Here is a 25,238-nt window from a genome sequence, read left to right on the forward strand (position 1 = left end):
TCTCTCTCTCTCTCTCTCTCTCTCTCTCTCTCTCTCTCTCTCTCTCTATTTCACTCCATGTGTCACTTCAAATGGCAAATTATTTGATGTTTGAAGAACGCTATTTCTTGTTAGAATCCACACTTAAAGTTAGCTTGACACTGAAATTCAAATCGACTCGCCTCGCAGCATATGCATATATATATTTTTGGAATCGCATTGATGTTTGACTGTTGTGCATACATATAGGATGTGCATGCCCGAATTTTTATTCAAATTCAATTTTATAACGTTACACACAACGGGCGCGCAAATACGGAAAACTTTGTTTACATGCCAATCCCGAGGGGCTTTCGATTTAACTATAATAAAATTTGAAATGAAAGTCGAGAAAAAAATAGAAAGAAAAAAAACCCGTCCCCATTGCATCGCATTGTGTCACGGCATTGACAGCAATAACTAATTGTTGCTGCAGTACACTTTTTTTTCGTACTTGACGACAAAAACATTACCGTAACCAGCGAGAGAGAGAGAGAGAGAGAGAGGGAGAGAGAGAATTGAACATAGAACCAAAGTAGAGTGAGAGAGGAAAAAACATCAACAGCAGATTGATTTACCGTGGTGCCTATGGTAACGTGAAAAAAACAGTAGCGTCTAACTCAACTATTCCGTATGACTGATCGACAGACAAAGTAATAAAATTATTTCGGTGTGTTACATGCAGCACACAAATTAGTCAGTGCAATGAAATGCCACCCAAACGAACAGAATGAAAAAAATAACAACAAAACTCCCCGAGCACGAGTTGTCGAGGCTCCCGACCAAACCAAAAAAAAAGTATATGCGAGAGTGCAAGCAATTCACAGCACAGTTTGTTAAACTGCAGGATGAACCAAAAATGAAAAACTAACGACAGCCACAGAGAGTACGGGAGCGAGAGAAAGAGAGAGAGAGCAACGAAATAAAAGCACACGAAATAGTCTATTTACACGGTCGTAATGCACTTGTACTCAAAGAGCACCGTCCCTACATACGTGTGTCTATGTGATGTGTGTGTGTGTGTGTGTGTGTTCATTTTGTACATTTGGCGGCTGTTGACGATAAATATTGGTTTGGGTTGTGAATAATTGAAACGATTCGCAGTGTGAACATAACGAAACGAAATGACGGGGAAAAAACAACTTCGACGTGAAGTACACTGTATATTATACATACTATGAGCAATGTTTGCACATTTGCTACACGTGTTTCAGCCCGTCTTTTTTTGTTCACTTTCTGACTTTGATATCATTTCCATAAACAAACTTTCCTTCACCAAAGGCCCAAATGCAGGCAAATAATACAATTTCATTCAAAGCACCTAAAAGAATCAAACAATTCAATTTGCGTTCGACATATTGAAATGAAAATGCTTGATTCAGCCTTTTCTTATTTCCGCCGTTAAAATAAAATGTGTGGGTCTTGGCAATAATTGCCTCTTTTTTCTGTCTGTTTCGGTTGTCACCTTCGTTTTTGAATTCAATCAATTTCCCATTTGCTCAGCACAGCAAGAAAATAGGAAATAATTAAAAAAGCTTTTTACCATAATTGTCAATCACAATTGCCATATTTTTTTACTTCTTCTCTGAATAATTTATTGATTTGCTGACTTTTCTCTATTTATTTTTCTTGTTCCGTGCACTTTTTTTCTGTGGTTAATGCATTTCATGCGCTCGCTTGATATTCGATTATCCACGAAAAAACAACGACGATGACGAACGAAAAACAATTCAACCATCGCTAATCGATTTTAGCGCCAGTTAATGGAGAATTACATAAAACAAAAGCGTGCAACACCGGGCATGGTGCAAGCCAGCGATTTGCAAATTCGACCAATGTCGGGCACAACGCAAATTCCCACATCGGCCAAATCGAATTGTGGCGGTATGCGTGTGAGCAGCCGCGAATTACATGCATACGATGGACCGATGCAGTTCATGATGTCGCCAAATAATCCGGATCAAATTTTGCCAACGTCCACACTAACATCGCCGAGCAGTGAAGGTAGGTGGTTTTTGTTTGTTTTGTTCATTCGTTCTTTTAGTTTTTTTTAGTTGTAACACAAAATCAACCAAAAATTATTATTTCGGTGTGCATAATTTTGCGTAAAACTGACTCAAATAGATTTAATAGAAACGATGCCATACGATATGGAGGACGAGGAGAGTACACCGATTGAAATCATTTCGACGAAGGGCATGGTATCACCGTCAAGTGCATCGAACAATCAGGCAATCGGTGATTATCCATTGTCGGGCGGTAGCAGTGCTGGCATTGTGAGCAGCCATAGTGGCGGTGCTATTGATCCAATGGATGCGATAAATTCACGAAATAATTCAGCGCCCGTCACACCAGCCGCACACAACAAAGCCAAACAAAATTCACAAGCATCCAACGAACTGGAGGGCGATGTAAGCGGACAAATCGAACAATGGGTGGTACAGCCAGCTGCTCAAGGATGCTTATACAAGTGCCGAATAACACGAGATCGAAAAGGTATGGATCGTGGACTGTTTCCGTTGTATTATCTCCACTTGGAACGTGAATACGGGAAAAAAGTCTTTCTTCTGGCGGGTAAGTCTGATTTTTTGTTTTGTATGTCATCGTTTGCATTTTCAAGTAGCAACCGTGAAATGTGCATTGATACATATTGTTAACATGAACAAAAAAAAAACACAAACTCCACTCTAGGTCGTAAGCGAAAGAAGAGTAAAACATCTAACTACATCATAAGTTGCGACCCGACCGATTTATCGCGACAAGCTGATGGTTTCGTCGGCAAACTCCGGTCAAATGTTTTTGGTACGACATTTTTTGTGTATGACAATGGCAGCAAAACCAACCAAGATGAACTGCGCCAAGATATGGCCGTGATAGTTTACGTAAGACACATTTTGCTCAGATTTTCTCATTTGATTTCACGCAATACTCAATTCATTTGTAGCGCAGAGAGTAGAATTTCATTTATTTGACGCTTTTTTCGCCACAGGACACAAATATTTTGGGTTTCAAAGGGCCACGCAATATGACTGTTCTATTGCCTGGCATGACTGAAGATGATCAACGTGTCAAAATAAGTTCATGTGATCCGACACAACAGGGATTATTAGATAGCTGGAAAACAAAGGTAAATGAAGATTAACCCATATGAAGCTTTCAATCAAACTAACTTATTTTTTTTGCCGTTATGGTTGGTTGTTGGTTGTAGTGATGGGGGTTGTAATGAATGGTTCCGAAAATCCCTTCGACTAATCGAATTTCTGCTTTTTTTCTTCCCATCACAGAATATGGACAATGTGGTGGAATTGCATAATAAAACGCCCGTTTGGAATGATGATACACAGTCGTATGTATTGAATTTCCATGGCCGTGTCACACAAGCATCGGTGAAAAACTTTCAACTGGTCCATGATTCCGATCCAGATTATATTGTAATGCAATTTGGTCGTACGTCAGAGGATGTATTTACTATGGATTTTCGCTACCCATTGTGTGCCTTGCAAGCATTTGCAATTGCGTTGAGTAGTTTTGATGGAAAGCTAGCATGCGAGTGAGAAACAGATCATCCAATGTGAAGAAAAATGCACACACATACAGCCTGAAGTACACAGGACAGAAAAAATACCGAGAGAATGAACGAGATAGAGAGTTAAAGTTTGGAGAAGAGAGAGATATATAGAGATACAAAAACAAAATCAAACTTATAGAATTAATGGCAATTTATCTCTGTCTATGCATAAGGATGTCGGTAGCATTACTATTGTAAATTGTAATGAAATTAGTTTTTTTACAGCTAATTTATTGCAAACAAACAAAAAAAAAACTAAACGAATTAGACGATTAATGTATTTATATAAATCTATATATATATATATATATATATATTTGGACAAAGTTCCGGAAACTTGTGTAGTTCGTATTGAAAAATGTATTTATTGCAAAGTTATTCAACAATTGGCCATTTACACTTTAGAGTTTGACAGGAAAAAGAAAACATCAACAGCAATGGTGTAAAACTCTGGACATGGCAAAATTAATTTGTGTTTTAACGAAAGTATTTAACAGACAAAAAAAAACAATTAACTTGAAGAACAAAAAAGAACAATTAGTACTTTTTCTCTATCCATTTTAATGTGGAGAAGAAAACTCTCAGAAGAAGAGGAAGGAAAAATGGAGAAAAAAAAACTAAGAGACGAAATTAACAATTACAATAAATTTGATTGCCTTTTGTCATTCAATGCATTTAACTATTTATTTCTTGGGTTGTGGACTTTTCACACATTTTCTCATCTCTGTCCTAGACATATTTTTCCCTCTCCAAAAATCAAAATTCGTACATTTTTCTCAACATATGAGACATGAAATTGAAAACCAGTTTATATTATGTAGTTTTTGTACGACATTCTAAGTGTTTGAAACATTTAAACAGACACATGCAAAATTACTTAACGAATACAATAACAGTTGTGGCAATTGTTTAACTTGATGTTTCAATGCATTTCAAACCGATAACAAAATATGTAACAAAAGTCAACAAACATAGAGTTCATTGAACAAACAAAAACAACATTTGATGGAATTTATTTAATTTGATAAACTCAGGCGAATTTCAAGAGCTAATTAGATTGATTTGATATATTTGACTGTAATTTATTACGATTAATGCTATTTTACAAACAAAAACCAGTGTAGTGGCCATATTCACATATTTACTTCGGCGATTATTATAAACTGTACTACAAAAGGCAGAAACAAAGGCAGAAGAATTTTTCAACGCATTCAAAGTTAATGAAAATGAAAAGAAAATACACACACAAAAGAGTTGTTCATGATTAACAAGCAATCAAATAATTGGCCGGCCGTCGCTTCGCTTCGGCATGGTGTGGCAAAATTTGCCAGATTTGCCAACAAGATCCACTTCAAACCCACAGTTTCTATGCAGAGGGCCATCCCAGTGCGGCAAAACAAAATGAAATGATGAACATTGGTCCATCCCAGTGAGGCAATAGATATTAAACAGAAGCATCGCAGTCGATAACTTTGTTCTAAATAAGCAATTTGACGAATGAAAAAAAGGGAGAAGAAAATGAAGAAGAAAACCACAATTTTACAATAAACAAACAAAATCAAATTAATCGACGTTTGCTACAACAAATTGCTCAAAAAAAAATAGACAAGTTGATATTATATACAATGAATAGAGAATAGTAACTCGCAACAGATCGGCGCACACCTTGACCGATGCGTGAATCAACTTTTAGCTCATTTTTAAGATCAAATTCAAAAGACATACACACACAAATTGTATTTGTGTCAATGGGAAATCTACATTATGTGGAGAATTTGTATTTTAACATTTTCCAAGCGAATTATTCTTGAACGGGCTCACACTCTTTCATCACCTCCGCTGAGAAGTGAACAACTGTTTTTTTTTAAAAACACATTTCAATTTTCGGAAGAAAAATTCTAAAAGAAGATTTTCTAAAAAATTCCAAAATTCAAGTGCGAATTGAGTGCTCACTGTTTGGGGTGTGGACCGATTCCAAGATTCATTTGACTTCGTTTTCGATTGAGACATTGACACAACATATTTATATTTTTAATATGACTAATAACTGATCTACACGCAAAAGAAATAAGTTGTCTGAAAGTGTCTTATTTTTTCTTCGAACGACAATGCATTAGGTCAAACAGACAATTTTTTCCCTTAAACGCGCCTCCCTATCTATCTAATCCCATTAATTTTACCATTTATATTATTTTTTCTTCGTTCGTCTCTAATTATTGTATAGATGAGTGAAGTTAATGCACCGTGTGCTTCTCTTTATACAAAAAAACTATTTATTTTGACATTGATTTTGAACATTTCAGATGCATTAATCTGAACATTGACATTAGACATTAGGTTAAATTAGTCTTTAGCAGCAGAAGAAGATACAAGAACAAAGAAAAAAAAACATGAAAACTGAATAATTTTACATAGGGAACCAATTGGACGATAAGTTTAATTTAATTTTTAATAACAAAATTTCGACCATTACTATCTATCGATCAAAGCATTCATTTTTTTTTAAATCAAAAGAATAACTTATTTTTCATCAAAATTCCGTACATCTACGTTAAGCAATAAGACTATTTTTATGCACTAATTTTATGTTCGTAATAACATTCAGAAAAAGAAAAGAGAACAAAATAAAACATTTATGATTGAAGCAACAGCAGCAAGAAATTTGAGAACAACACATAAATTGTGCTTAATTTATTTTTGTCTCAATTCAGTTGTTGAATTGAATCGCACATACCCGTACGATATAAATCATATACCATTGATATGGCTTCAACTCATTTAATTTTAATTGCAAATTGTATTTTGATTGTTTGAACAGAATTGGATAAAATCTAGTCATGTATTAAATTCAATAAAGTGACAACAATTTGGATTGAATATATTCGATTCGTGGATTTTTTGTTTGAATATTTTTCTTTCAGTTTTTGTTTCATTTGGCATCCAATCGGCTCGATGGGTAGCAACGGCATCGTTTAGAGAATTCAGAACCATTTGGCTGGACTAAAATTTTAAAAAGAAAGAGAACATTTATGTAAATTCAAAAAATTCTGGCCATTCAAATCCATTGTGTGTTCTAAGATACAAATCAATATGGATTTGATTGAAAATTCCAATTTCTATTGGAAATGTCTCAAAATGTTTGTCTTACGCAAAATGATATAATTGTTCAGGAGAGCAGCTCAGGAGTTATCAGCATCACCAGATAAAAATTCATTTCCATCGATTTGAAAGTGGCATTTTGATTGGCTGAAATAGTGCACATATTTCCAAAGTCTTAACTTGAGACTCTCAAAAGTGGTACATTAGGTACGTCCATTTTCGATCTCCTCCCACTGGATGCTCACAGCTATGGATTCTCGATTTGTTGCATCGATAGCAGTCTTTGTTGATCGTCGTTGTCATTGATGTTGGTTGACGACTGGTTGAACCGTAAGTGTTACAAACGGACGAAAGTCCCACCGATCTGTTAGTAAATACGACCGCTTGAGACTGTCATCCGGGTGTACCATGCTTAAACGTGTCACATGCCAAATCCGTACAGACCACAACCGCCTCAAAAACACTCTTTGCATAAACATATTGTCAACGAATTTACAAGCTATTCATGTAAAAATCCACCTATTTTCCATATTAAATCCATGGCATTGCACACGCACACCTGGAGCAACTGCGTGACAAAAGCACAAGAGTGAGAGAAAAAGAAAGAAAACGACAGAAAAAAAACATTACCATAAAATTCAATTAGGAAAAAAAAATCGCATTTTTCTGACGTTTGTTCGTTTTGGATGTTAGACGAGAGCTCAATTTTAAGTCAACGGTTTCTCGTGCGGTCCAAAACGAATGCAAAACGTGTGCACCGTGGATTGAATGCAAAAAATGCGATAAAGTGAAACAATACGAAGAAAAAGTACCGTCCGTTCGTCAGCCGAACGAGAGAACAACAACAACACAAACACTCGAAAGAATTTCGCTCTTGGTTTGAAGGAACAATATCCAAAATTATTCCGACTGACGAATAAAATCGACGAGTTGCAAAGCTTCGAAGAGACTCCAAAAAAATATATACGAAAAAGAATTAGACCGACGAACAGTAACCTTGAAATGAATTTGTATAAATTAATTTTTGGCATTTCAAGGTAAATGTCGTTTGTCGACGACTTAGAACACACACACACACTTACACAGTACACGCAACAACACTCGACTTTGGCATTTTTATTGTCAAAAAAAAAACCCGAAGAGAAAAGAAAAGAAACGACAACGATACACAACCGAGCCGAACGACTGGGTGTGTACGATTGTCTTTGGTTTTGCTTTTTCGCACGGTTTTTCTGTTGCAGCTGATTTTGTGTTGAATGTGTCGTCGTGCCTGTCGTCCGCAACCGCTCTCTCGCCAAACCCAAATCAAATGTGCTACTCTTCATCTCTTCTTGAAATGTGTTGTTGTTGTTGTTGTCGATTCTCCTTGCCTTGCACATTGGCCGACTGAAATGTTGACCGACCGACCGACCGACCGCGTCATTCTCAATGAAGACACTCGAACTGATGAATGTGTATACTGAAAATGAAGACAGAAAGAGAGAGAGAGAGAGAGAGAGAGAGAGAGAGAGAAAAACATGAAACTTACACCAGACACTTTCAACAAGCTCCACAACCAATCGAGAATGTACGATAAATGATAAATTTAGCACATTTTCGAATTGTACATACAATAAATTTGAATATGTACGTATGTGCGTACTGTATGGAACGCATAAACGAGAAACCAATGACGAAAGAACAACAACAAAAAAACGTCTAGCAGCAAATGGAAAAGAGATGCGAATATATGTGCTAAGACTATTATTGTATGACTAAAAAGACGATCGCGTTATTTGCCGTTGGTGCTGTTGTACTTTTCACTCTTCATTTGCGCAAAAAAAAAGCGATTCGCATTTACTTGTGAATGTGTGGAATGTCAACAACAATGGCAACGGAAAAAATTAAGAAACGACGTCACTCCGTATCAATTGGTCATTGGGGTATACACATAGAATGTGCGCGCGGTTCATTTGTGCACATACCAATGAATGAACGAACAAGGGAGAGAGCGAGAGAATAAGTGTACAACGATTCTTGCGATTATTGTAAATATGGGAAAATTAAAGTATTTTTTGAAGTGGTGTATCGACCCGCTTTTATCTTATGTTAACGACTATTAATTCGGTGGATTATCATAAACTGTATTTAAACGTCTTTTTTCGGGTTATTGTAGTACATATTTCATTTCTTTTCGTTCATTTCTTTTTTCTCTGCTACTTCACTCGGTGGATGAGTGTATTGTGCGCAAAAGCGCTTTATCAGTTATTACATCACCTTCGCTGTTTAAGGCGATCGCACACAGTTTAGCAAAACAATGAAAATCGGTTTGAAAAAGTCAGCAATTATTCAATTAACGCACGCAGTTCCAGCCACATTTTTCTCGCAATTTGCATTATTTTTTTTCTTACTAATTTTCCCGTTGCTATTCACGGTTCATCTACATTCTAACCATTCGAAATCCTCATTTTGGCTTGAAAATCTCGGAACAATTTGGTATGAAATCGATGAGTTCAATTTAATTGAAATGAGAACATTGAGTTTTTATTTCGTGATTGACTTCGTTGTCGCACATTTTTGATCGTGAGAAGTAGAAAAAAACGCGGCTTAATTAATTTTATTTGTTCATACTTATATGGTTTTTTTTTCTCGTACATAGTTCACATTAGATGTGCACTAAAAGGAATGACGAGAGGAGAAAAAAAAACGTATGAAAAGCACGACCGAAGTCGAAGTTAGTATATGACACATACACACAGTTGTACTGTTTTGCCCATTTTAGTAAAAAAAAAAAACGATAAAAAAAATGCGGCGATTATTGTCACATTTGGTCGCATTAAGTTTTACCTAATTGAATATATTTGGAATTTTCGTGTGACCTCCAATGTCTAAAAAAAGCGCACGCAACTTGATTGCATCTCAAGTGATTTCAAACATTTGACGCACATAATTAATTGGCTGCGGTTATATTCTCCCTCTCTTACTCCGTCTTCCTCCCTTTGCTGTGATCATTAACTATTGCACTGAAACTCTTCACCGACAAACGACTGCAGGCAACAACAACGAAAACTTTTTGCAACCGTTTTTTATTCCATGTACACCACGCGAGGCTTGGCGTTTTATCGATGAGACAAAGCCGATTCCTGCATCAAATGAAACACCGAATATTCAAATGTGCGATGTGTTCTCACGGTCTCGCGGGGCTTCAATTGTGCACACACACACACACTCCTTCTATTTAATTAATTTTGATAAGACTGCGAAACGCGCTTTGTGCGATGAGTAATTCAACGCAAAAATTTCAAATAATTGTCATTGAACTTAATATGGTTTTTTTCTTCTCTCTCTTCTATCGTGGTGCGTTTTGTTTTACTAATCAAAATGACATCATTTTCGTATTTATTCACGAAATTGGTATGATCACTTGTTAATTTACGCCTGTTTCACCGTTTATATGTATTAAAAATAGCCACACAATATTATTAGCTGTTGCTGTTAGAATTTGAAAAATGATCAGAAAAATGATCGAAACTCTTCGTTCTTGAAAACAGCCAAGTATTTTTACCCCAAACGAATTTTGAATTGATCGTGCTTTGTATGCCGAAAAAACCGCGGATAATTGAAACACTATTTGAGAACGAAGTGCAAGACCGAAAAAAAAACAGAACACAACCGCGCACGCACACACACCGACAGAGTATTGAACAGCAAAATGACTAATTATTGGATGAGAGACAGTACCGTGCTGTGTCGTTAACAAACCATTTATGAGACTGGCTCATCGTGTCAGACCCGCCTTTTGGCCGTATAGTGGCGTTAAGTGAGTAGACGGTGTGCGAATGTCGTACTATATACTCTCAAATATACAGTTTGATTGTTGTTAATTTGTGTTGTTCTTTCGTACGTTTGTGGTTGCTCGTTTAACGTCGCCCGTCTCTTTCTGTCCAGTTAGTGTCGTTTGCGTTGTGCAAATTGCAATATCGGTTTGTTTCATCGCTGTCAAATATACAGCGAAAGCGACACACTCTATCAGACCAAACAAAACATATGTTTGCCGTTTTCGCTTCCGAATATCAAACTGTTGTGAGTATTTTTTATTCTCGCATTCGGTTTGGAATATTCAGGCGATCGGTGCGTTTTTCTGCACACGGGCCCCGATTTTTTTTTCTTCTTCTGTCTCGTTCATTTAATTTTGGTGTATTTGTTTTGTAGGGATGTAGTGGTACGGGTTTCCTTCCACTATTCATTTGGTCGCATTTTTTTTATATTGAGCAAATTCGCTTTATATTTCTTTTTTGAATTGAACGATTTTTGCAAGTAGAACTTCAATATAGAAACGAACGGAGTGAATGAGACAAACATGCGAAAATAGTAGAATGAAGTAAAGAACAAAAAAATAAATAAATAATGAAGCGAAACAACAAAACCATATATATATATATATATATTCGCATAAGTGTACTGCTGAAATCGACACACTCTTTCCATTCACAAGCACGCATTATTTCTTTTTTTATTCCGTTGACGACCAAGCAACACACATTGCCATATCGCAAATATACACAAATGAACGCTGTCGTTTTTATTTGCTTTGATTATTATGAATCTCACTAAATCGTCAAGGCTGCACGCAAACAAGCTTAAACTTGAATTCGTACAATCGCCTTTTATGCCTGAACGAATGAACGAACGTACGCGCATACAATTGCTAGCTCACTCCTGTTCATTCGCTCTCTGTCTCGCTCATTCGCATTTTACGGACAAAATCGAAGAGTTCTCTCTGTGTTCACACACTCCTTAATTCACGCAGCATTTTGTTTTTTTCGCTCCTTTTATTCAAAAATTCTATTACCGCAAAGAAGTGCGTCTATAAGACGAAAAATTAGCAACACCGTACTGAGTACTTTTGCTGACGAACGAAACTATATAAGCAAAACGATCGAACAAAAGCCCGAATAAAGTAGTACGGCATGGAGTAGGAACAAAAAATCGTACGCAAAATTAAACGTTGAAATATTATAACAAAAGAGAGAGAGAGAGAGAGAGAGAGAGAGAGAGAGAGAGAGAGAGAGAGAGCGAGAAAAGCGAAACGCGTCCAATTGAATAAATGCCATAGTGAATTTGGGTTTTATGTGTATTTCGTTCGTTCTCTTTTGTGCTTGTGTGGTCTATGATATGCGTTGCGTACACATTGTGTGTGTGTGTGTGCCAAATAATATGACTGTTTTTTTCCCGTTTCCGTCTTCGATTTCGAATGAAATTATCGATAAAAAAATCATCGTTAAAAACGATACGGATCGGAATGCAAGACCATCAAATATCTAAATATGCTTGAATTTGGCGTTTGGTGCAATGATTTTAATCGCACCGTTCATACAACGTTTAGCCAAAAAAAAATATTCCATTTTTATCCAGCTGATTTGTTTTTTATTGTGCTCGTTCACATGATCATTGGCGCAAATTTATGGGCCACAGATTTAAATCAATTCGTTATTTTTTCCGTTTGTTCATTCGTTTGCAAACACAATTTACATTTGTTCAAAAATATACATATTTTATATTTCATTTTGCAGATGAAAAAAATGTCTAGTTTATTACTATTTTTTTCGCATGAAAACAGGAAGAGAGGGAGAGAGTATGTGGTGTGTATGTGGATGCTCATGAATATTTCAGTTTAATTTTTGCGCTCGTAATTATTCACTGTACAAAAATAGATAAAACATGATCTATTCATAAAATTCTATATTATCTATTGTTTTTGCACTCACTTCCAAAATTTATGATTCGTGCAAGAGTGCGGAGTTGTGGAAGTGAGAAAGTGATGTGTTTTTTTTCTCTTTTTCGGAAATAGAGATAGCATAATCAACAAAGCGCAACAAAACAAACGCAAATGCGAAAAAAATGGGCGAACAAAACGAAGTAGACGAAGATGAACACGAAGGAAGCAAGAGAAGAGAGGAAAAAAAAAACCTACTAAGCGCACATACACAAAAAAGTGGAGTTAAAAGCCAACGAATTGGAGCACATGCCAAATGACGAAAGTACTGCCACCAAAACACTCTGAGATGAGGAAAATGCACTGAGAGCGAGAGAGAGAGAAAATAGAAGCAATGAGGCGATTTTTGTTTTTTATTTGTTCATTTCTGTCTCATTCTTCGGAACGAGAGAGAAAAACACAGAGTAAGAAAGTGGTAAAAGCGGAAACGAAATTTATTTGACAGGAATACCAGGAATATAGAGTAGATAGACAAACTATAACGCATTGCGTCGACTGGATACCGGTATATATTTTCTCTTATTCTCTCTATGTGCTCCGAATGCATGTGGATGGCTGACTGTGTATATTGACTATGGATGTAACTACTGAAAATTTCGGGCCGTATATGCTCGAACAACGGGTTTGTTTGATTAGTTTATTTAGTAAATGTTTTTTTCGTTTTTTTTTTCATTGCATTTCTTTTCGGTATTTATTTGAATCCTTTTCGTTGTTTTGGTTTGTCTTTCTTTTGTCCATATTCGCATTTGCTCGACTTTTTTCTGTGCAACTTTAAAATAATGAGTAGAGCATATATATTTAAATTGGTGTGTGGTACACAATACCTTCTATACCAGAATGCGCACACATAAAACATAAATAAATATGTTATGCTTATGTACGGATGACTCTGTATATTTTTTGTTGTTGCTGCTGCTGCTGCTGCTGTTCCTCTACATAATTTGGTTCTCTCTCGTTGTCGCCGCCGCCGCTGTCGCTGTCGTTGCAACTGTTGTTGTCGATGCCGTTTTTGTTCTTTTCGCTCTGTTTTTTTTTAATATTCAATAAAGCGACGGCGCAATGCGGCATAAGTTCACATATCCCGCATAACCTGCCACATAACCGTTACTTACTTTATAGTCTAGTTCATTTTGTCGTTTAGTTTCCTTCTTTAATACGACCTCTTCTGCTCCTTCTTCTTCTTCTTCTTCATTCTACATATTTCCCGGAAAGTTTCTCCCGCTTTTCGCTTTCTTCCTATTCAATTAATTTGGATTTATAAGCGCGTCTAGCTATTTTGGATTTGAGATTGTCTTTTCACCATATACACATGGTGTGTGTGTGTGTGTGTGTGTGTGTGTGTGATAGAGTGAGCTTTTTTCATGCAGTTGTCGTTGCGGTTGTTGCTACTGCACTCTTCGTTCGCACATCCTGATCGAATGGATTTTTTTATGCATACACACACGCATGCAAAATCCATTCATTTTTCGGGGCAAACGAACGTGTAAACCTCAATTTTTGTGACAAAAAAACTATGTTTCTTTCTTTTCAAAAAACAATCATCTTATGCAAAAAGCAAATGCTAATAAAAATAATTTTTATTGCATTTCCCTGCGCCGTCATTTCGTTTTCTTCTCTTTTTTTTTTTACTAGAACACACGCGTATATGGGTTTGAATGTTGAACGAAATGGACAAAGTGAAGCGAAACTAAAGAAAATCGAGTCGTCAAAACTGAAATATCTTGACGATCGTTGGAAAAATGATGAGATCATGCAAATGGTTGAATTTGTTTTTTTTTGTTCATGCTTTCCATGTGTATTGCGTTGCCATTTTTACCGTTTCGGCTCCTTTTCGCATTTTGAAAACATTACTGAGAAACAAACCCGAATGGAGCATATCGGTTAAAACAAACGCCAAAATGTTTATTTATAATGCTTGAGTCGACAAGAATTTTGAATTTGATCAGAAACGAAATGAAAAGAGAAAAAAAAAACAGTGTGTGGCTTTTTTTTACTGCTCTGGTTTTCTTTCTTGGGGAGGTATAGATAGCAAATAACGTCAAACAAAATGAAAGGGAATAACATTTATATACTATATATATTCTTGAGCGAATAGGTTGTGAAACTTACGGGCTTATATGTTTTTTTTTTCGTCAAAAGTTAAGTAAAACAAAACGTCATTCGAATTTGAAATTTGAATTCAGTGCTCGTTTACCGGATCAGTGTTAGCTGGCTCAGTCGTTTTTTTTTATTATTTCATTGAAATGTCACTTGTAGTCGGTTGTTTATGAAACGGATGGATTTCACTTCTCTTCATCATCATCATCATCATCTTCGAAGTCGTCGTCGATGAGGGGTTCCATTCACGAAGTATACTAGTTAGCAGCAGGCGTGTTTGCTTGTGTTTCTTTGATTACTGTATGACCGACGACATTGTTCTTAATGTCAACTGTCGTTTTCTGCTTCTCACACAATCGGTGTGTGTGTGTGTTGTCAACGGTGTGTTGTGGGTATATATGGGCAAATCATAAATTAGAATTTTCGTTTTCAGATTCGTGTTTTGTGCAGTCTGTCGCGGGGTGCAGACTTCTATCTTTTTATCCCACTTGATTGACAATATGCAAAACGAAAAGAAGAAAAAACCGTCTAAATCATGTTTGAATAATAGGAACGCGTGCACCAAGCAGAAAAAAAAATAAAATAAAATACTAATAAACATTTGTCACCGCAAAATTTCGACGAAAAATGCAAAAAATGATAGGAAAAAATGATTTTTGAAAAATAAGGTGCGAATCAAATTCACTGTTAAAACTGATTGCTGGATATAACATTGTTGAATCCAAGAGAAAAAAGAAAAATTATGAGAAGTGTAAAAATGTACAACTGCCTCAAAAACACCGAATGGAAAAAATCCACAACACAGAACGAACTTCTTGCCTTGAATACGAATCTTGAACTAAAAGCGTCAAGGCTATTCGACGATATCAAAACGAAATAGCGCAAATTTTTTTTTTTTGTTCGGTCGTTCGTTAACTGAACAGCACCGAGTAGAAAGAAATAACAACAACAAAAACAGAAAGAAAAAACGGCACACATAAAGACACATAGATATTGCTGCCGAAACACACAGAGAGCACGGACGAGATTCACACACGTACACGCGAATACACGTTAAGTCAGCGAATGAATTTATACTTGTAGACATCGGCAGCACATTTGCTGCTCGGCTCATGCAGAATTATACAGACGTTTTGGCTGTGTGGTTGTTATTGGCGCATCAGCATTGCCCACATTTACATAGTGGTGGCTGCTGCTACTGCTGTCATTGTCGTAGTCGTTGTTGTTGTTGCCGTTGCGGCCACTCAGCCGCCGTCGCCGTTACTACTACTCCACTGTGTTCGGTTCGGTTCGATTTTGTGCTTCACCCAATAGACATACAAGCAAATATGTTTATTGTGTCGTATGTTATAATATTATTTATTATTCCTATACATTTCTACGCCATATTCGACTAGTATATTATTGTTATTATTGTGCTCAACACCGCACCAACAACAAGCGTATTACACACACTCACACACACACACACATACACAGAGAAGGATAAAGAGCGAGAGATCAGCAGCATTGAAATGCTAATACACACCGTTGGTTCTCATGTATATTTTGTCAACTGTCTTCTGTCGGCCCAATTGCCATCTTCTTTTTCGCTTTTTTTTCGACAAGCTCTCACTCGCTCACTTTGGATCCATGGCCCTCTCTCTCTCTCTCTCTCTCTCTCTCTCTCTCTGTCTCTTGCTCACTCGGTCGCTTACTCTCCCATTGGTTTTCGCTGTGTTATAGTTCGATCAGACAGTGCGAATCATTAATAGTATAGTAATATCACATGCAGCATTTGCCAAAGGAGCACCCAAAGCTTTTGATTCTCTACTTGCCACTTTTGCTCTCTCTACTGTTTCCAGTATTTCATCCATTTGGTTCTGTGTATTTTTTTTCTTCGTTTTTTCTTCTTCTTCTGCTTTCATTCTGTCTCGCTTCTATTTGCTTTAACTCTTGCTCATTGCAAACATCATGCACAACCGATCTATATATGGGAGTCGAACACTTTTCTTTCTCTCTCTCTCTCTCTCTCTCTCTCTCGCTTGCTCGCTCTCTTTCTTTCTATTCATTTCGTTTTTGGAAATGTTGCAGCAAATATTCACTTGGTTACACCAGTCATGTTTCCATTCAATGGGAATACATTATTCTCATTTCTGGGTATTTACATTTCTGCACAATTCTCTACATATTTTGGAAATATAAAAATAAAGTAGAATAAACGGTCAAATGAGATTTGGCAGAGGGAGAAACAGAGAGAAAGAGCGGGTGCACTCGCTCCATTGAAAAATATCTCGAGTCAGAGCTTTGGCCAGAAGCCAGCTCAAGTACTTGCAGGACTGCTCGTGGTAGTTACAAATTAGAGAGAGAGAAAAGGACAATTTATTGGTAGAGAGTATGTTTTTTTTTCGGTGTGTTGTTGCACTATAAAGTTGTTCCATGTAAGTAATTTTTAGTGTGCTTTAGCACAACAAACACCCAAATACACACGAACACAGACACATCCGGAAAACGTGTGCAGAAGTACCGAAAGAGAGACACACCGAGAAATAGAGAGAAAGAGCGAGTTCAAAATGACGATCGAAATGGTTCGACATTTGTGCCCATAAGTCACACCAATAATCGTAATGAAATATCATTAAAAATATATAACAAAAAGCACAAAATATGCTCATTATACATCATTTTCAAGCGAAAACAGTGCGAAGCAGATGGAATATTCGACACGAATAAACATCGAAATGGCATAATGCATTGAAATCACTGCTGCTGCTGCTGGTGCTGCTCAACAGTTCAGAACAACCATACGAATATTACATATGCCACAGTGTTGTGGCCAAACTGAAGTCTTTTGGCCGGGCACAAGGGAGAGCGAGAGAGAGATCCACACACCACCATCAACCAAACTGCCATTCGCGTATTCGATTGCATTGCATAAATCTGTGTTATGCGGTTTTGGACGAGAGTTTGAACGATTGTGTGTTGTTGTTGCTTTTTTTTCTTTCTGTTTTGTTGGTCTTTTTTTTGCACATTTCTTGGATTTTGTTAAATGCATCAAAGTTAGACACAATTCTTTCTCATACTAAACGCGTGTGCATATAGATATAGAAATGCCTCTACGATGGTGGTAGTTCTTCTTCTCATTTTATTTCAGTTTTTCTTTTCGTATGTTTTTTTTTCACCACGTTTGTTCAAATTCTTCTCTCTTTTTTTTCTCTGTTCGTTTTTGCATTTGATTTTGTTTGTTCTAGGCCGATTTCCAGCATAAGACAATATTGCAGGTTTGTGCGCATTCAGTCTCTTTTTTTTTCTCGTCGCATTATAATTCATCGTTTATTCGACCATAAAATTTTTATCATTTTTTATTTTCTGTTCATTGCTCTCTATCTCGCTCGCTCTTCGTTTTTCCTCTATGAAATTCACTTTGATATATGGAATTGCTTCGATTGTATTTTTTTGTTTTTTTTTTTTTCATGTTCGCTTTGTTTTTTTTTTCGGTTAACAGTGCTTTTTTCCGCATCGTTTCTATTTCCTTTTTGAATTTTAATGCATGATCGATTCAATGCGATATTCAGTGTTCTTTCTTTTCTGTATCTTATCTTTGCTCATCTGACGATGTATACACTTGATGCGTGATTATGAGGCTTCTGTTTTCAATCACATTTAGATTTGGTGTGAGTCTGTGTGCAAACGCACGCGCGCACACTGCTGTGAACAGTGAAGGTGAATATTTAATCATTTGCTGCTGATCATAGGCGCAGCTCGTAAATATGGCTAATTGATTTCGAGCTGTAGAATTGTGGGTCATGCGTCAAACCAAAAATGGTGTTCATTAAGCACTTTTTTCAATATTTATTTCTCTCTATTTTTCCCTCTCTCTGCCTCTCTATCCCAATTCCAGAATTTATGGAGTATGTTTTGATGAAGTTTGGTCGAAACTAGAATGAAATGAAGAGAAAAAATAACCGACAAATGCAAACTTGATTCACCATAATTTGATCAAAATCGTTCAAGGGTGAAACGTTGGCCACCATTCAAATGAAATTATCAACGAGAAAGGAAAAAAAACCAACAAATTTGTTCGCAAACAAGAAAGACCATTTTTCAAGTTGAACAAATTGATCGGGTCCATTTAGTGGAATGTAAAATATAATGTCGGCTTGTTTTTCCTCTTTATGCATCATAGTTTATCGTTGGCAAATTGTGACGAATTGAGCGAAAATGAACAGAAGGACGAAATGACGAGAAAAAAAAAACGCCAAAAATGCGTGTATTTTGTTGCATCTCTGTTCGTGAGATTTCGGGGCAAAGCAAGTAGCACATATGACATACATTTGTTATGCAAATGAACGAACAAAAGAGCTGACATTCAAAAATGATGATCAAAAGGATAGACAAACAAGAGCACGCAATTATCTTTCGTTCGCCGTCTTTTTTTGTTCGCGATGTAAAAATATTCGACGTGAACTATTTTTGGTGCGATATTTATAAGAAAATGTGCTATTTTCGATCAGTATTTATGTCTACAAATACCGCAGCAACAACAAAGAGTAGCAGCAGCAGTCACATTTGTTCGCGGAAATAGACGTTGTGAACGGGGAAAAAATAAGAAGAAATAAAGATAACGAAAATGTTGCGGAATGTGGCGGTTACTTTGCCATAGCGTAAAATACATTCATTCTCAATGAGAGAGTTTGTCTCATTCATTTTCGCTTCGCTTCTATTTGATTCTCAAGTTTGTTGTGTACTTTATTCCCCTCTTTGGTATATATATATATATAGAAATTCTTGAGTGTTACAATGTTATGTATTTTTAGTCTATGTGTCGCATTTCGCACAACGAATAATTTTTTTTTAGCGCTTCATTTTTTTCTTTTTTTTTTTCTTTGGTTCGACGGTGTTCAGCAAACAGCAGCCGGTACACTGAACACAATCCAATAGGAATCATTAAAATAGGAAACACTGCTTAAGTCAAATATGTGTATTTTAATGGCATGTGTACGTGTTCGAATGCGTTTTTCAATGATTCCCACATGGCACATTCATTTGTAAATGATGATGTGATGCGTTTGGCCGATTCGCATCGCAGAGCAGCGATGTGTATGTATAATGCACACTCACAAAATAGCCAAAGATGTCTACGTACCAACTCGATTTTTGGCCGAGTCTGCATTTTTCGTGCATTTTGTCTTTTGTATGCTTGTTTATATACCAGTGTGCCTTGTTCTCTTGTTTGCTTTTTGTGCTGCTGCGATTTATTGCAATTGTTTTGGGGAAAATGATGAATGGTTATTATAGGTCTTTGGCAAACAAGCGCATATTTCTTATATGATATTGTGTAAACAGCATTTTGCGGTGGTTTTTGATGCCGAAAAATCACGGCATTTTGTGCAGCAACATCGGTTTTTTGTGCAACGCAGCACACACACACACACACATACACACCGATGCACAAACATTTGATGTGTGATGTTAAACAACATCACGGTGTGATACGTACTGAGGGGATACATACAGTTCGCGAGAGTGATATACATGGTTTAAATACCGGTAAAAACATGCGCAACACAATGCTTGTGATGCACCAAAAAGCTGCTGTCAGGCAGGGTCAATGAACGGCCTTGAAAACCTCATGCTAAACGATATTACACATTGCTTAGTCCGATGAAAGTAGGTCATGGTCTGCGTCAATGCGTAAAGCTTCATTCTGTCCACGCACATTTTGAGCCTGCTTCATTCGAATAATGGGTTCCGCATATAATACGCAGTCTTTAATTTGTTGGATGAACAGCTAGAGAGAGAGAGAGAGAGAGAGAGAGAGAGAGAGATTCGTTCGACCGAAAATTCCATTTTCTGTACTGCGTTGAACAGCACAGGCCATTTCATGTATCCTCATTTTGATATTGTACATGAAATAGGCTCTTCTCAGACGCGATTTATTTTTCACAGAGTAAAAATTCTCACTACTGCTCACTAGTGTACACTTGTGCCATGTAATTCGATTGAAAAAACGGAACATTGCGGTAAAACTTGATATTACACGGATGCGCTTTGCGCTCCCATTGCATACTTCATTCATGGATTGCATGTCGACTGGAGGTTATATCCCTACAAAGCACCAAATTTTACGATAATACACAATTTCAAACAAACTTCCACCACCGAAATCATTAACAATTTCAACATTTTAAACCCATTCTGGCTTATAAGTTTTTATTTATTTAAATTCTTTGCCAAAAAGAACATTACAGTAGAAATAAAGAAAATCTTCCATTTTTCGTTGAACATTTTTGATATTTGTCAAGAGAACCCATGGTTCTGGAGTAAGGAAATCATATGCTTCAGTTTTATTCATTTATCCTATAGCTTGTATACAAGAAGAGTATTATTATTAAATATTATTTGAATTAATTCAAATTCAGCTTTGTTATTTCAATCAAAACTCATCATTATTAAAAATTATTTCTGTAGTTCTGTGCTCTGAATTTTTTTCATGAGATTTTGTTTCACCCGGGATGGATCATTCAAATTCATAAACACTTCACACAAATGCGTGACTATATCTTTCTTCTTAAATGTTAAAATAACGGTTTCTCGAGAGAAAAAAAAACTAAAAATCTTCTTCTTATTTCATGCTTTCATATAATTCTTCGCATTCAGCTAGAGCTGTAACGAAATCTGTGTCACATTTCGATTTCCTTTTTGGTAAAAAAAAAACAATTCGTTGTTGTTGATTAAATAAGATGTACAAATGAGACGAACTTCTATTTGGAAAAAATTCGATCGAATGTTGGTAAAATGAGCTTATTCGAATAAGAATGTAAGTAACAAAAAGAATCAATGAATAAATGTAAAGAAAAAAATGAAAATGATCAATTGTTATCCGTATTGAATCTTGAATCAAGTCTATCGAAAGACCTAAATAAGAAAAATGTTGTCATCTTTGATAAGATAAAACGTTCATGGCGCGTTGGTTATGATTTTTTGAACGTCTGTTCATTCCAAACCCCAATGATCGCATCTCACTTTATCAGACTGCTCCAAATCCATGTCCCAACTGCATTCGTTCGTATCCCGTGTCAAATCCTTAAGAGGGAATCAGTAGGAAAACAAATCAATATAAATGTGTTATATGTGCATAATTAGGATGATAGATACACTTACACCATCAAATGATCCCTCGCCATTAGACTGATTCGATTCCTCGTCGTCATGTTGACGTTTTGGCTGAACAAAAAAATGCATTTCACAAATTGCGTATTTTCCAAATGAAATTCTTCATTCCAAATATACATACCGATTTCGCTGAGCCAGAAGTACCTGGTTCTTCACTCGGCTTGTCCGTTGATTTCAATTTGTAATGTTTCCAAGCGTCGATGTTCATATCAAATTCCTTGAAGAGGAATAGAAAAACCAATCGATATAAATACCGAGTATGATGTGTGCAAAATTAAAATGATACACTTACTTCAATGCATATTTTGCCACCAGAATGGTTTGATTCCTTAACGCCATGTTTACGTTTTGCCTGAACGAAAAATTCATTTCACAAGTTGTGAGTTTTCTAAATAAAATTCTTTATTCCGAATATACATACCCGTTCTGCTGAGCAAGAAGTTCCTGGTCGTTCATTCGGCTTGTCCATTTGTTGGTTGTCATCATGTTTCCACATTTGTAACGTACCTTCACCAAAAGCTGTGGCCAGACCATTAGCCGTTGCCTGAAAATTTCCACAAATGTATTTGAGATTCGAAAAATTCAATGGAATTAGTTAAGATTTTCTTCATTTACAAACCTTGACGCTTGAAAACTTTGTTAGCGCTTTGAACACACTTCGACCACCGGCTATGACAGGAAAACTGCCAGCTTGGTTGAATATGATTGGACGGCGATCTGGTATTTTAATTGGCTGAAATGGAGACGATTGAACCGAGCGACCCGATCCATCATTTTCATGATGCTCTACGAGTAACTGCAATACAACTTCGCGTGGGGTAGCACCCATCGGTGACTGAAAACAAGGAATTTTCAATCTTTAGTAGATTTATTTTTATTTCAAAAGAAAGATTCAATTACATAAAATCAATTGCAATTTTATCGAATCTGTTTAGTATACTTACTTGTGCAGAGTTTGTAATCACAATCTTCTGTATAGATGACGGTTTAATCATCAACTTTTGCTCAGTTGGATATTGTCGTTTGACCAAATTCAAACCGGGTTCATTGCGATAAATGCGACTGCGTTCGATGGAACCAATTTTGGTTTGAAGCGATTGGCGTGGTGGCTTGCATGGTGTTTTGCGCGGTGGTTCGAGTGATGATTCACCAATCTCAAACGAGCAACGTTTAGCCGGTGACGCTTGCACGAATGGACTTTCTTTGCGATTATGTGGAGCAGGTGCCAATGGTGCAAGAAACAATGGTGCATTGTTCTCGCCAGTTTTTACCAATTTCGACTCGTCCGAACGATCTGTGCGCACCATAGTGATGACCGATTGACGTGTAGCCTGTTTGAGGAAAGAAGTAATTCGCATTGTTTTCAGTTTTAAGACTCATCAAATCAGAATTGTTGCTTACGTTCGAAACACTTTGACTGCTGTCTGCTGTTGGCAAACTACTGCTTCCGCTTTCACCATGGTTAAGTACATTCACGTGTGCGCTTTGATCCTACAGACAAATAATCGCATTGCTCAGTATTCGATGCAAAATATGTTGTGTTCGTTTATTCAAATAATACTCACAGCGGGTGCAAAATGTTGTGCTGCTTGTGTGCTCACTTCCGTGAAGCTCAAAGTCATGTCCGAGAATTCGTTCATTGTTGTTTCAACGACATCCAATTTTTGAAGATGCAACGGGATTTCATTCGGAACCTAAGTGAATATTTGCCGATTTAAAACCAAAAAACGAATGATGTATCAAATAAATTGAATGAACATTACGCCTCAAAACCATATTTACCGTTGACGGTTCTGTGACCGCTTGTGAGGTTGGCTGTGCAATCGATTGTTCTGCACTCGTTTCAACTGATAACCCAATGATCCGTCCAATTTCCACCGTCTGCAATGTTTTCATTTACAAATTTATCACAATTCATTTTCCGATTGCTTTAATTCGTTGAAAAAAGTCCATTTTTTGTTATTTCACTTACGATTTGTGCTATTTCAGCTTCGTCTTTGATCATTTCCATTTCAACTTCACGAATACTCGACTCGTACGTTGTGGCCCATTTCTGCTCGTCTTCAGTGATTGCATCAATTTCGGCTTGCTCGGCAGCCACTTGACGATCAAGTTCGTCGAGCTCCTTTTCGAGTTGTTGCAGCTTTTTGCGTTGAGCATTCATGGCTTTGGCTGCAAAATGGAAAGGAAAAATTTATGTGGCGATTAAGAAGCAATGCCTTTCTTCGAAATATATGAAAAGAAACAAATCTACCATGAGGCATACGCATAAGCTCTGTTTCCAACACGGCCATACGCCGTCGATGCCCTTGCTCCCGTTCGTCCGAAATCTTTTGCCGATGTCGTAGAATTTCCTCTACTACGCAAAAAATATCTTGATGATAACCAGAAACGCCTAGCGTCAAGTCAAGCTGGTGCATGCTATACGAAAAAAAAAATTCTTTTTTCCTGTCTTTGCATCAAAAATGACAAACATTTACATTTCATCTGTTTCCTCCATCTTTTTCCAACATTCAGCGAAGAATTGTTCCGATTTTGCCAAGTTTTGCTGTTTGATCTCTTCCGCTTTGAGCATATCTCGGATGAAGGGTGTCTTTTGTTCTTCAATCTCTGAATGGAAACGAAAATCAGGTGTAATTACTACAAATGTTCCGAAAATGACTGTGTATTGCTTTCACACTCTTAGCAAATAGTAAATAATAACGAATTTTCCCAGCTTTCAATGAAACAATTATTCTCATCTTACTGAGATCAAATTTGGAACACAAGACTTGCTCATGCAAATTTTCCAACTCGTTTCTCATGCGCTGCAAATCCTCGTATCCGTTCATGGCTACCGATTTTTTACTTTGCCTGGTTCAATTTCAATTGAAATATTCTCTTTTTTTCTACTTTGTCACTTTACTTCAAGACCTTTTCACCAGTGAATCAACGCTTGTCTTTACTCGATCAATCCAAAACGCCGAATGACAATGTGAGCGAAGGGATACGACTAAAGAATGTGTGTTGCAGATAGCTACAAGTCGATTGAGTTCGTTAAGCATCCGATGCACCAATCAACAGTGTGTGGCTATTCCATTCGAACCTTATGGAATGCCCAGTGCCCACCAAATATATTGATTTTGCATCTCATTCACCCTTCAATCGGATGTTGCATACCAAGCCGATATCGCACGAGCTCAAATGGTCGACGAGTGCAGATCGAATTTCAACCGGCAAAACAAAAACGCTTCGAGTCGCACACAGTCAAGAAAGATTTTGAAGCATCAACGATTTTGTGTCGACAACAGCACAAAATATAGAGCGATACTCATCAACTCTGATAAAATGAACAATTTTTTTTAGTTTCATGTATTGTGCAAATGTTTGCAACTCTGGCATTTTGAATAAACAAACAATGCGATATCCGATCATGATTCGACGAAATGAACGAGCGCGACGTCAAACAGGCATCGAACCGATTTCATCGGTGGCCAGTGGGAGATTTGATAAAAAAAATTCAATCACACGATTTGTGACATTATTCGGTAAACGAAGCACTGTTTC

The 25,238-nt window shown here is 36.8% G+C and overlaps 2 protein-coding genes and 1 long non-coding RNA gene across 6 annotated transcripts in view; 1 reads left to right on the forward strand and 2 right to left on the reverse strand.

Moving 5' to 3' along the window:
- The window catches only part of LOC129577676 (protein king tubby 1), a 13,440-nt gene extending 6,968 nt beyond the window's left edge, over positions 1-6,472 (forward strand). For 2 of the 4 annotated variants that reach the window (XM_055465153.1, XM_055465152.1), the window contains 5 exons: positions 1,773-2,022; positions 2,152-2,592; positions 2,710-2,900; positions 3,008-3,145; positions 3,303-6,472. In XM_055465153.1, coding sequence (XP_055321128.1) covers positions 1,773-2,022; positions 2,152-2,592; positions 2,710-2,900; positions 3,008-3,145; positions 3,303-3,572 — 1,290 coding nt within the window. In that variant the 3' untranslated portion in view covers positions 3,573-6,472. Of the gene's footprint in view, positions 1-1,772; positions 2,023-2,142; positions 2,593-2,709; positions 2,901-3,007; positions 3,146-3,302 lie in introns of all 4 variants that reach the window. The other 2 variants (XM_055465154.1, XM_055465151.1) reach the window with 1 other exon arrangement.
- On the reverse strand, positions 6,351-7,244 carry LOC129577677 (uncharacterized). Its single transcript, XR_008689031.1, has 2 exons — positions 6,735-7,244; positions 6,351-6,586 (listed from the first exon to the last, which is right to left on the reverse strand). It is a non-coding gene; the product is annotated as an uncharacterized LOC129577677 (long non-coding RNA).
- A 13,662-nt stretch (positions 7,245-20,906) lies between these two features.
- Positions 20,907-24,634, reverse strand: LOC129577678 (uncharacterized). Its single transcript, XM_055465155.1, has 14 exons — positions 24,439-24,634; positions 24,173-24,302; positions 23,947-24,113; positions 23,665-23,864; positions 23,475-23,573; positions 23,258-23,386; positions 23,094-23,183; positions 22,637-23,023; positions 22,312-22,527; positions 22,114-22,236; positions 21,985-22,044; positions 21,814-21,909; positions 21,681-21,743; positions 20,907-21,602 (listed from the first exon to the last, which is right to left on the reverse strand). Exons 1-14 carry the CDS (start codon positions 24,521-24,523, stop codon positions 21,513-21,515), a joined length of 1,935 nt encoding a protein of 644 aa, XP_055321130.1. The 5' UTR covers positions 24,524-24,634; the 3' UTR covers positions 20,907-21,512.
- Positions 24,635-25,238: the final 604 nt, after the last annotated feature.

This window comes from Sitodiplosis mosellana, unplaced genomic scaffold (assembly GCF_009176505.1).
Source record: "Sitodiplosis mosellana isolate CC-2019 unplaced genomic scaffold, AAFC_SMos_1.0 Smas_scaffold_6197, whole genome shotgun sequence".
Taxonomy (NCBI): Eukaryota; Metazoa; Arthropoda; class Insecta; order Diptera; family Cecidomyiidae; genus Sitodiplosis; species Sitodiplosis mosellana.

Bases quoted from the DNA above. Each gene is read 5' to 3' on its own strand.
- LOC129577678 (XM_055465155.1), bottom strand. From the start codon at position 24,523: ATGAACGGATACGAGGATTTGCAGCGCATGAGAAACGAGTTGGAAAAT. The intron at 22,045-22,113 runs GTATGTATATTC...TTTTTCGTTCAG, and splicing joins CTTCTTGCTCAGCAGAACGG to GCAAAACGTAAACATGGCGT. The intron at 21,910-21,984 runs GTAAGTGTATCA...TTCCTCTTCAAG, and splicing joins GTGGCAAAATATGCATTGAA to GAATTTGATATGAACATCGA.